The 11,814-nt window shown below is 48.0% G+C and overlaps 1 protein-coding gene across 2 annotated transcripts in view; it reads right to left on the minus strand.

The window, feature by feature from the left end:
• LOC133116959 (leucine-rich repeat and calponin homology domain-containing protein 1-like) overlaps window positions 1–11,814 on the minus strand; it is a 56,233-nt gene that overhangs the window by 22,814 nt on the left and 21,605 nt on the right. For both annotated transcript variants that reach the window (XM_061226996.1, XM_061226995.1), the window contains exons 3-8: window positions 8,117–8,243; window positions 7,159–7,264; window positions 4,033–4,169; window positions 3,248–3,378; window positions 2,669–2,756; window positions 1,713–1,818 (exon numbers count right to left, since the gene is read on the minus strand). In XM_061226996.1, the coding sequence (XP_061082980.1) occupies window positions 1,713–1,818; window positions 2,669–2,756; window positions 3,248–3,378; window positions 4,033–4,169; window positions 7,159–7,264; window positions 8,117–8,243 (695 nt within the window). The remainder of the gene's footprint in view (window positions 1–1,712; window positions 1,819–2,668; window positions 2,757–3,247; window positions 3,379–4,032; window positions 4,170–7,158; window positions 7,265–8,116; window positions 8,244–11,814) is intronic.

Below are 11,814 nucleotides of genomic sequence, written 5' to 3' on the forward strand. Positions count from 1 at the left end.
GTGGGCCAGTGGCAAAGCAGTGGCAAGTGAGTTTCACTCAGAAACTCTGCTCCTGACCCATTTAGAGACACTGAGGGAATTGGGGCATTCTCATCACTGATTGGCTGGTGGAGGGTGATTGACAGGGATTTGGTTAGAACACTGATCGTAGTCAGCCTGGAAACAGTGTGAGTGGGAGTTTCTGCAGGGAGGAGACATACTGTATGAACTGTGATTGGCAGCATGTGAAACCTAAAATCTAAAAAGGGGCTAAAGAGGGTTGCCGGGTTCAATCCCCCTGGGAGAGTCAAAGTGTCCCCGAGCAAGACACATAACCCCCAATTTCTCCTGACGAGCTGATTGGTACCTTGCATGGCAGCCATTTGCCACTGCTTTGTTTGTGTGTGTATGAATGGGTGAAGAATGCAGTCCATTTCCAGTACGTCTCTGAAGCTGTTCAGTGCCCGGAGCCCACAGTGTTTGCTTCCAGCCAGTTACAAATGCCAGCGGTATCAGTGCCAACACCCACAATCCCCTCCTTGTGTCAACAAGGCCTTCCTGTCCATATCACCGCCTCCTGTTCCTGCCCACCTCTTGGCAGGGCTTCCCTGGTCACGTCCCCGCCCCTGATCGACGGAGTGGCCAATGGGCCCGGGTTCTGTTCAAGAGGGGGCTGGAGGAGACGGCTGCTGGAGCCAAACGGGAGACGCCCAGGTGAACGCGTCGCTCTGACACTTCTTAACTCAAACAGGAAGGGCCTTCTTTCCTCCGCCATCATATGCTTTTCTTATCAGAGCAGATAAGCCACACAATGCTGACCAGCTCAGGCGGTATCAGAGCTACACTTCCACTTCAGGAGAATAGGTCAAAGGACGATTCCACTGCACCACTAACGCTGCGGTTAAGACTGAATCAACTCACCCTGCCAGCCTTTCCAATTAAACATCGCAGCTGCCAGGCTTTAAAATACTATACTGTACCAGCAGGGAGGAAACAGCCATTATGCAATACAGTTATTGAGCTCTTGATACGATATGATATAATGTGATTATGAGGGTTATTGTGATTGAGTGGAGGTGTGTATCTACCGTACCGGTACTGGCTCACAGATGTGGCCAGTGTGAGTGTGAAGCACAGTTAAGAGGTGTGTCATTACCTGTGAGGGCACAAGTGTGCTCAGTTTTAGTTTGCAGTGTACGTGACAGTGCCTAGTGAGAGGCTTGTTACACTACTTCGTAGATGCCGACAACCTTTTAATTACCCACCAGGGCATAGACTGTGTTCAGTGTTCAAGTGTTAGTGTTAGTTTGCTTACTGCAGAGGAAGGGTACAGGTAAATGGTGCAGGTAACAGGTGTGTTATAACCAGGCTGTAGATGTAGTCAGTGTTAGAGTGTGCACTGCAGGGAAGGGTACATTACCAGGGTGTAGCAGTGTTAAGAGTGTGTAGTGTAGCAGTGTTAAGAGTGTGTATTGTAGCAGTGTTAAGAGTGTGTAGTGTAGCAGGGTTAAGAGTGTGTAGTGTAGGAGTGTTAAAGAGTGTGTAGTGTAGCAGTGTTAAGAGTGTGTAGTGTAGGAGTGTTAAAGAGTGTGTAGTGTAGCAGTGTTAAGAGTGCGTAGTGTAGCAGTGTTAGGAGTGTGTAGTGTAGGAGTGTTAAAGAGTGTGTAGTGTAGCAGTGTTAAAGAGTGTGTAGTGTAGGAGCTGAAACAGGCTGGCGATTGACATGTGAATACCTGCCAGGGCACAGATGTGCTCGATGGAGTCGTCTTTGATCAGGCCCTCCTCCTCAGTGATGTGGGACATGGGGACATTGAGACTCAAACTGTCTTCATCTGAGGGCTAAGGAGAGAAGGGACATCTTATGAGCACTAATGAGTTCCTCCTGCACCATGCAGTGCCACCTTCACAAACACAGACACTGTAAACCAGTGTGAGGAGTGACTGGGCTCAAATACGTACACTAGTACCAACCTTTTATCATTTTAACATTCCAGCACATTAATAACAATTTTAAAACCTATATTTTCACCAATATGCAGAACAAAGTTCTTGTTTTAGTTTGTAACTCAAGTGTTTCATTACAAATTCTCAGGGTCTCTAGGTTGTTCCTAATTTTTCAAACAATCCATGGGTAATCCTTGTCATTGTTGTGTAAATGTTTTTTATTAATTTAAATTTTTTAAGGTTCACACTATTTATTCAATAAAATCAAGAAGACAAAGACAGCAGATGACACAGCCACTTGCTGCGCTACTCCATTCTCCACAACCTTTCAGATGAACTAACTTTAGTTTGCTTTTGCTTGAAGAAGACTGAAGACTGAAGACTGAAAATCCACGCAAATGGATGCTCTCTAAACTGACTTATTCATCCCACCCTGATTACATGCAGGTCCTGGCCCCTATCGAGCCTTTACCAGAATGAAGCTGAGGAGAGAACAAACACCCAACATTTCCCAGTTCTTTACAGAGAGCACCACACTCCAGCACACAACGGTCATCGCCCACCCTTCAGGCTTCTGGGTTTGAGTAAATCTCTTGGTCCTTCCTTCCCAAACACAGGCGAAGGGAGTCACACAGACAAACTGTGTCACTCAAAACAGTCACACACACATGCACACGCAAACACCAACACGTGCAAATATATGCATGCCCACTCAGGTACACGCACAGACGCGGATCCAGCCTACCTCAGTCGCCGATAGTCTCTTGTCCCCATTGTCGCTGCCGACGCCCGAGTCAGTTTCCTGTTTCTTGTTCTGGTCGATGTCCTCCGTGCTGGAGCGATGGAGAGCAGAGAGGCGCGGGTCAGTTGGACAGAGGAGCAGAACGAGGCAGGGAGAAGGATCACGAGCAGCAGCCTCTCTCCGTCTGATCGCAGAGTCCGGAGAGCTGTGAGGCACCGCCAGCGTCTCTCTCACTGAGGGAGTCTCTGGAGACCCCCACACTCACTCTGCACACGCTCAGAAAAGGGGGTCAGCGCGGTGCGCTCATTCACTGCCCTCATTCCCCACAGCCACAGATCCTTTACTCTCACCAGATACTCAGCTCTGAGTTCAGCCTCACCCAAGCTAAAGCATTTGGGGGAAATCAACTCAGAGTACAATACAGTGGCAGTGGACATTTTGCTGTAACATAGCAACTCTTTTTACGCATCAACTCTTTGGCCCGAGCTCCCTATCCTGTCTCTCTGCCATAGCCATTGGTGAAGTGACTGAGTGGCAGAGTTCACTGGGCTTCCGGGTGATTCCGAGCGTGTAGAAGCTCACCTGCCAGCAGCCGGGTGGGACAGGCTGAGTCTGTCTATCACGGGAAGGTAGAGTGCGTCGGCCATCTTGTCACTGCGACACTCCTCCATCATCAAGTACTTAAATATGTGCACCCTTCCCTTCATGCAGATCTGCAGAACCACAGTGACAGAGGACAAACACCCTGGTGTATTTAAACAACACAACACTCTTAATAGAGGCTGTGTGTGAGTGTATGCGCATGTGTGTTATATGTGTGTGTGCATGTGTGTGTTATATGTATGTGTGTGTTATATGTGTGTGAGTGTTATATGTATGTGTGTGTGTTATATGTGTGTGTGTGTGTGTGTGTGTGTGTGTGCAGGTGTGTTATATGTATGTGTATGTTATATGTGTGTGAGTGTTATATGTATGTGTGTGTAATATGTGTGTGTGTGTGTGCATGTGTGTGTTATATGTGTGTGTGTGCATGTGTGTGTAATATGTGTGTGTGTGCGTGTGTGTGTTTTATGTGTGTGTGTGTGTGTGTTATATGTGTGTGTGCATGTGTGTGTGTTATATGTATGTGTGTGTGTGAATGTGTGTGTTATATGTGTGTGTGTGTGCATGTGTGTGTAATATGTGTGTGTGTGTTTTATGTGTGTGTGCATGTGTGTGTGCGTTATGTGTGTGTGTGTGCATGTGTTATATGTATGTGTGTGTGTGTGTGTGCATGAGTGTGTTATATGTGTGTGTGTGTGTGTGTAATATGTGTGTGTGTGTTTATCCCCTTCTCCCCGGGTGACACAGGGACAGGTGGGCCTCACCTGTGCAGGGGGGCTCTGCAGGGGGTTGTTCTCTAGCCGCAGACACTGCAGGTGGACCATCTTCCTGAAGCAGGTGGGCACAGTGGACACCTTATTACAGGAGACATCCAGCTTCACCAAGGGCAGCTCTGCCAGGTCTGAGAGAGAGAGAGGTTCAGCTGGGTCAACATGCCATCACACCATTACTGAAACACTGCACTAATGCTATCACAACATTCCTGAAACACTGCGCTAATGCCATCACAACATTCCTGAAACACTGCGCTAATGCCATCACAACATTCCTGAAACACTGCGCTAATGCCATCACAACATTCCTGAAACACTGCGCTAATGCCATCACAACATTCCTGAAACACTGCACTAATGCCATCACAACATTCCTGAAACACTGTACTAATGCCATCACAACATTACTGAAACACTGCACTAATGTCAGGATGCAAACATTATCAAGCAGGTAGTTGGCTACATATATTCTGGGAAACTCAGACTTCAGCAGAAGAAGAGCGTAGGGTGGTCCTTATCAGACCCCCAAAGGGAAGCAGACTGTTAAAATCTTGAACAGAAGAAGACTCAGTGTAGGACTCGTGGCTGTAACTCAGCTGGTTTTGATACAAACATATGCTAAGTTAAAATTCCTCCTCACCAAAGTGAAAGACTATAGTTGGAATAATTGGAAGGGTTTGGTTGTATCTATTGCAGCTAAAGGTGGTGCAATATTTTTTTCACAGGGGTGACTTGAGTGTTTGCTAACTTTTTTAGTTAAATGAATGAAATAGACATTTTAAAACAGTGTTTTGTGTTTACTCAGGCTCTCTCTGTGAAATAATGCCTTTTCTGTGAAGAGCTGAAACCTATAAGTGTGACAAATATGCAATAATAGAGGAAATCAGGAAGGGGCAAAATATTTTTCACGGCACTGTACAGTAGTTCCGCTGTGCAAGATCTATGCCGTCTCAGTTAAACTCCCCCCCATAGAATTCAATAACGACAGCAAAGACTGCAACAACAGAAACTGCAGAAATCAGCAAAACGTTAAAGACGGTGACATTAACAGCAATGATAACCGCAGCAGAAACTGCACAAACAACAACAGGGATGGAGGCCCTTGGCTGCCTCTTCCAGCCCTGGCTGTACTCCAGGAAAGATGCACTGTTCCTCCCCAGCAGAGAGAGAGAGAGAGAGAGAGAGAGAGGGGGAGGATACAGGAATTAAGAGCGATTGAGAGAGAGAGGCAGCCAACACCCCACTGACAGCGACGCTTTCTGAGCGATTAAAGCTGGGATCTCAAACTCCAGCCCGAAACGGGGCTGCAGATGCAGCGACCCCCCAGGACACGAGTTTAAGCTCCCTGTCTCACAGCTGTCAATCACAGCTCTCGGCAGAGGCCACAGAAGCAGGCTTGTTCACGCGCTGACATAAATGAACGGCATTGGATGAGTCCTGGAATGCCACCCAAAAATTCTGGCAAAACCAACTGGGAAAACTCTGGAGGTGCAGACAGAAGGACGTTCTTGGAGCAGTTCCCCTCGGGGCTGGCAGCGTACTACTTGAAAGCGACAGTTTGAACGCTACCACCTGTTGTCGCAGACGTTTCAACAGTGCTCTCATTGGCTGGTTCGGCTGTCATTGGACAGACTCCCTGCAGCAGGGCACTGAGAGTCCACATTCTCATTTCACACAATCAAGCAGGCACGTCTTTAACAGAGCGAATTCAACCAAGAAGATATGTTCAGTGAGGTCTGTGATCCTCCCTGGGTCTCACTTCTCCGTCTGACCCTGTACTAAGTGAAGCAGCTCTGTGGGGGAGTCTGACAGCAGGGGCATCTCAGAGACAACCAGAAACGACTAAAGCCGTTTAAACTGTGGAGGAACGGCCTGCCAAAGCTAAAAATAAACATGGAAAATCATCCAAAAGCATTAAGCACTGACAGGAGCCAGAGCAAACAGGCGAAGACAGCCAGAAAAACATAAAAGAGCATTATTCCCAGGATTAAAACATATATACAACAGCTTTTGGAACAGCTTTTTATTTTAATACAGGGGTTCTCTCTCTGGGGTTTATTTAATTGCCGGTTACATGAAGACTTTTTACAAATGTAAATAGGGCTCTGACTTTTAGTTTATTCTTAGTGATTACAGTTTGAATTTGAATCTATTCCGCTTGTTTTTTTACTTTCTGTATTAGTGCCGTTGGAGTCGACTGTGAGTCATGCCAGTTCAATTGGGGATGGAGGGGTGGGGTCAGGAAAAGAGATAGAGAGAAAGACGGAGAGAGACACTTTCTACAGACTCATTTCCTGAGAGAGAATAAATGAAAGCCAAACAATTAGCACTTTATCTTGCAGACGACTACTTCATTAGTATGACACCGAAAATACCCCAGCGATACATATCTAGGGAAAGAGCAAGAGTCATTAGAGAGAGCAAGATCTAGATATTATTTTTAAATCCAGGAAGCCCACTTTTTTAATTAGATTAAAAAAAACTTAAAGCTGCAAATTTACTTTCAAGGTCAGCCCTGGTAATCACTCCACCAGCAGGCATTTATTAATGTACTAAACTTATCCAGCCACTGTAAAGTCCTCCTGCTGTTTCCATAATGCTGCAAACTGCCATGACCTCACTGTAATGCAGGGTTTGGGCAGACTCCTCACCTCCCAGTGAGGGTGAAAGCAGGGTCATATGAGTCACACAAAGACATGAAACACAAGGCGGTGAGCTCTCTGTGAGCTTCAAACGGTGTGTGGAGGAGAAGGGGGGGGGGGGGGGGGGCATAGAAGGAATGCAAAAATGAACCTCTTCTTTCCAGGATCCTTTCAAACCCGTACAAAGCTAAACTCGCTGCTGTATCTCTCAGCTCTGGGAACATTATTCCTTGCATTTCAACTCATTTTCAATCAATTTCAATATTTAACCATTTATTATGATGGGCAGACTCTCATGGCACTGTGATATCTGTGGTTTGCCCGACAATTAGACAGGGTTATCCAATCTAGTATACGTCATTTCTGTGGTTTGAGGACGGAAAGCCACTCTAGTGATGCTGTGATATCTGTGGTATGGATAGGGATACCAGCTCTAGCGAATCTGTGATATCCATGGTTCCCCTGCAGGGCTCACCTTCCGGAAGCACACACAGGAAGTTCCTCCGTACGTTGAGCTCCCTCAGGGCCTGCAGACGGCCGATGTCTGGAGGCAGGGTGGTGATCTCATTACAGCTGATGTCCTGCAGGGACAGGAGAGCAGAGAACAATACTGCATCACGACCACAAAGTACCACAGGGTATAACTACACTGTATACTCTGCCCCACACACACACACACACACACACACACACAGTCAGCAGTCCTATAAATGGATATATAATAAAACAGCAGTGCGCTCCAGTCATATTTACTCAGCTGCAAACTGACAGGCCAGAAAGTGCTGAGTAATGCCATACTGCTGACCGCTACAGCAAGAGCACGACAGCACGGCTGCTGCCGGAGCGTGCAGGTCCTGTGCCCCTGTCTGTGCCCTGAGTGTGCAGCCCTGTGCCCCTGTCTGTGCCCTGAGTGTGCAGCCCTGAGCCCCTGTCTGTGCCCTGAGTGTGCACGCCCTGTGCCCCTGTCTGTGCCCTGAGTGTGCAGCCCTGTGCCCCTTTCTGTGCCCTGAGTGTGCAGGCCCTGTGCCCCTGTCTGTGCCCTGAGTGTGCAGGTCCTGTGCCCCTGTCTGTGCCCTGAGTGTGCAGCCCTGAGCCCCTGTCTGTGCCCTGAGTGTGCAGGTCCTGTGCCCCTGTCTGTGCCCTGAGTGTGCAGCCCTGAGCCCCTGTCTGTGCCCTGAGTGTGCACGCCCTGTGCCCCTGTCTGTGCCCTGAGTGTGCAAGCCCTGCGGCCCTTTCTGTGCCGTATTCATTCACAGCGTGAGGTCAGCTTCCACAAAGCCTCCTCAGAGCTGACCTCACGCTACGTCTGAGCGTACCCCACACAAACAGAGACAGCATAGTGACGCCCCAAGATGGAAACAGTCATACACTGTAACGCTGTACACACACATGCGTACGCACACACACACACACACACACACACACACACATACCAGCTCCATCAGGCTCCTGAGCTGGCCAATGGCCTCTGGCAGGCAGAGCAGTTTGTTGTTGCTGGCGTTGAGCACACGCAGGGGCAGCTCACAGAGACAGGCGGGCAGAGCGGAGAGCTGGTTACGACTGCAGAGAGAGACACGCACGCACACGCACGCACACACACACACACCGTCAGACATGGTAATAAGGAGAGAGACACACAAGTGTACTTCAGAGAAACAGCAAAGATATAACAATAATAAATAATAAATAGCCAGCTGTAAATAAACGGTTGAAATGTGTCCTATAAATTAAAATTATTTATCACTGAATTTCTCAAACTGTTTACTTCAGAAATCAATTCCTGTCATTTTCTGACAAAATAAACATTCTAAAACAGAAGAAACGCAAGAACTTTGAGAACAGACACACACACACACACACACACACACACACACATAAACACACACACACACACACACACACACACACAGAGGCTGGGTCTTCATTGACATTGCTAAAGTGATTTAGGTAGAGAGAGCCAGTAAAGCTGTGAGCTCAGGCTTTGTGTTTCCATTACTGAGCCTGTGGTGAGAGCCACAGTGTTAACACAGGCCTCCTCATAGAGGCTAAAGTCACCATGCAAGCAAAGTGACTGCCTGATGACCATCCCATAAAACAGCCTCCTTTACCTGTCCTGAGCCCATGATCTCAGTGAAGACAGTTAGCCAGAGCAGGACACTATCACTATGTGACCAGGACACTGAGCGTTAACACCTCTCTATAGCACCTCACACAAAGCACAGAAACAACAGAGAAGCAACAGGCATTCTGAGGACGCTCGTTTGGGTTACCACCACAGATTCTACCAGATACACTTCCATCCTCTGCCTAGATACCGGAAGTTTTGGTTGGTACAGAAGTTCCTGGAACTATTTTACAGGGCACGTATATTCATGAGAAGGCGTGCCCTATTGTGACATGACTATTGTGGCACGGCTGTCCCTGACACGTTTCGTACTGTGGCTTGTGCGACGTATGGACTGTGGCAACAATTTCCTCCAGAAGGACAATAAGAAATCTAACAATGCTAAATTATCCACACCACATGATAAGAGGGCAGAATTATGAATGCAAATAACACAGTCCTGAGCATCACGTGGGTCTGTAGAGTGTGTGGTTGCACTGCTCAGAGATGAAGGGCAGCAGTGAAAGATCGACAGCCATGTGAGGGACTGACTTTCGAAGAGCAAGTCAAGTGTGGCCAAGTAGGAGAATGAAGGGAATCATTTTTTCATGCAGCATTACAACTTTCAAAAGCACTAATTAGAACTGAAAATATTCCAGTCCTTGGGAAATCAAAGTGCATTTTGCATCTCTTACATCACTGAGCTCATTATAATAACCGAGACAGGGCTTTCGTTTCGCTAAATGAATGAGAGAAATGCACTGTGAAGACGCTGGCCAACGCTGCGACAGAGAACACATGCAGCTCGTAAATATGGCCGCCAGCAGGCCTGGCTCTGGAACACAGAACACAGAACACCTGGTGCTTTCACGGCTCTCAGGTGAATTCCACAACGTCTCGCACACTCTGTGTTACACACATCAAAGGAGCTGCACCCCAATGATATATTTGGAGTGTGTGTGTGTGTGTGTGTGTGTGTGCCTGTGCGAACATGAGTGTCTGTGTGCGTGTGTGTATATAAGTGTACGTGTGTATATGTGTATATGAAAGTGTATGTGTGAGAATACGGATTTAAGTTTACATGTGTATGCGTGCACGTGAGTGTACGTGTGTGAGTGTGCACATGAGTGTTCGTGTGTGAGTGTGCACGTGAGTGTTCGTGTGTGAGTGTGCACGTGAGTGTTCGTGTGTGAGTGTGCACGTGAGTGTTCGTGTGTGAGTGTGCACGTGAGTGTTCGTGTGTGAGTGTGCACGTGAGTGTTCGTGTGTGAGTGTGCACGTGAGTGTTCGTGTGTGAGTGTGCACATGAGTGTTCGTGTGTGAGTGTGCACGTGAGTGTTCGTGTGTGAGTGTGCACGTGAGTGTTCGTGTGTGAGTGTGCACGTGAGTGTTCGTGTGTGAGTGTGCACGTGAGTGTTCGTGTGTGAGTGTGCACGTGAGTGTTCGTGTGTGAGTGTGCACGTGAGTGTTCGTGTGTGAGTGTGCACGTGAGTGTTCGTGTGTGAGTGTGCACGTGAGTGTTCGTGTGTGAGTGTGCACGTGAGTGTTCGTGTGTGAGTGTGTCCGTGAGTGTACGTGTGTGAGTGTGCACATGAGTGTTCGTGTGTGAGTGTGCACGTGAGTGTTCGTGTGTGAGTGTGCACATGAGTGTTCGTGTGTGAGTGTGCATGTGAGTGTATGTGTGTGGGTGTGTAATTTGGCGGTGCAAGTATGCTTTCAAGACACAATGTTGCAATGCTTGTTTCCCAAGGCCCTGCCCAGGTTATAACACCTAACAGGTTTCGCTGCGTTTCCAGTCTGTGTGACAGTCCGGAAACATCCGGAAATAAATCCACAGCTTTCTGCCAAATAGAGCAAAGGGCTCACACATCCTAAAGGTGTTTTATGATGTCAACCTTGATCACTCTGTTATAGTTGAGGAGTCATGCACCCGAGTTGGCGTCTCTTGGCAGGGATACTAAAAGGATTCTGGAACAGATCACCTGGTGAGATTTCTTTCTCCGGCAGGTTCACCTCCCCACCAGGGAAATCTCTCTCCCAGCGCCATTTATTCCTGGTCTCATGGAGTCTCTCATTAATAGACACGAAGCATCTCCTTCAGTGTCCCAGCAGGAATGAAGAGGACTAACCAACTCATTTAGTTCCATCCTGCAGTAACAGAGCAATTAGTGCTGCCCAGATCCCACAGCCCTGCTGTGTGTGTGTGTATGTGTGTGTGTGTGTGTGTGTGTGTGTGTGCATGCGTGTGCATGTGTGCATGTCTATGTGTATGTGGAGAAGACGGCGTCTGGATGGCAGCATATGTTGCCCCAAAATGTGTACATATCTTTCTGCATTGAAAGTGCCCTAATAGATGTGCAAGTTACCCATGCCCCAGGCACTGACACACACATACCATGACAGATGCTGGCTTTTGGACCTGACGCTGAGAACATGAGAACAGCTTGGATGGTCCTTTTGGCCCGAGAACACGACAGCTGTTTTGTTGACATGTCAGCCCACAAAACACGCATTCCCTGTCTACCCACCTCCTGCCCCCCCCCCCCCCCCCTCCTCTCCATGAGGTGGGGCACCTCCCTCTCAGTCCACCCAACCCCCCCCACCCTCAGCACACCAGCACTTAGATAAGATTTGGGGCACTAACGCACTGAAAGCAGTGCTAACTCCCCCAACTTCTCCCCCTCTTGCTGTGAATCTCTGGACTGCACTCCTGGGCCAGAGAGACGGAGCTTATGTTACAGTTCTGTCTGACCCTGGGTCACTACGTCTGCACAAACAGCCTGAGAGGCAGTCTGCTTACGTAAGGGGCATGAGGAGGGGATCTGTGAGCCTTCTTATAGCTCTCTCTCTCTCTCAATCATTCTCTCACTTTCTCTTACCTCTCACTCTCTTTCTCTCTTCCTCCCCCTTTTTCACTCCCTCACTTTTTCTCTCTCTCCATCTCCTTCTCTCTTACTCTCTCTCTCTCTCAATCATACTCTCACTTTCTCTTACCCCTGACTCTCTCTCTCTTCCTCACCCTTTCTC

This window comes from Conger conger, chromosome 17, assembly GCF_963514075.1.
Source record: "Conger conger chromosome 17, fConCon1.1, whole genome shotgun sequence".
NCBI classification, from domain to species: domain Eukaryota; kingdom Metazoa; phylum Chordata; class Actinopteri; order Anguilliformes; family Congridae; genus Conger; species Conger conger.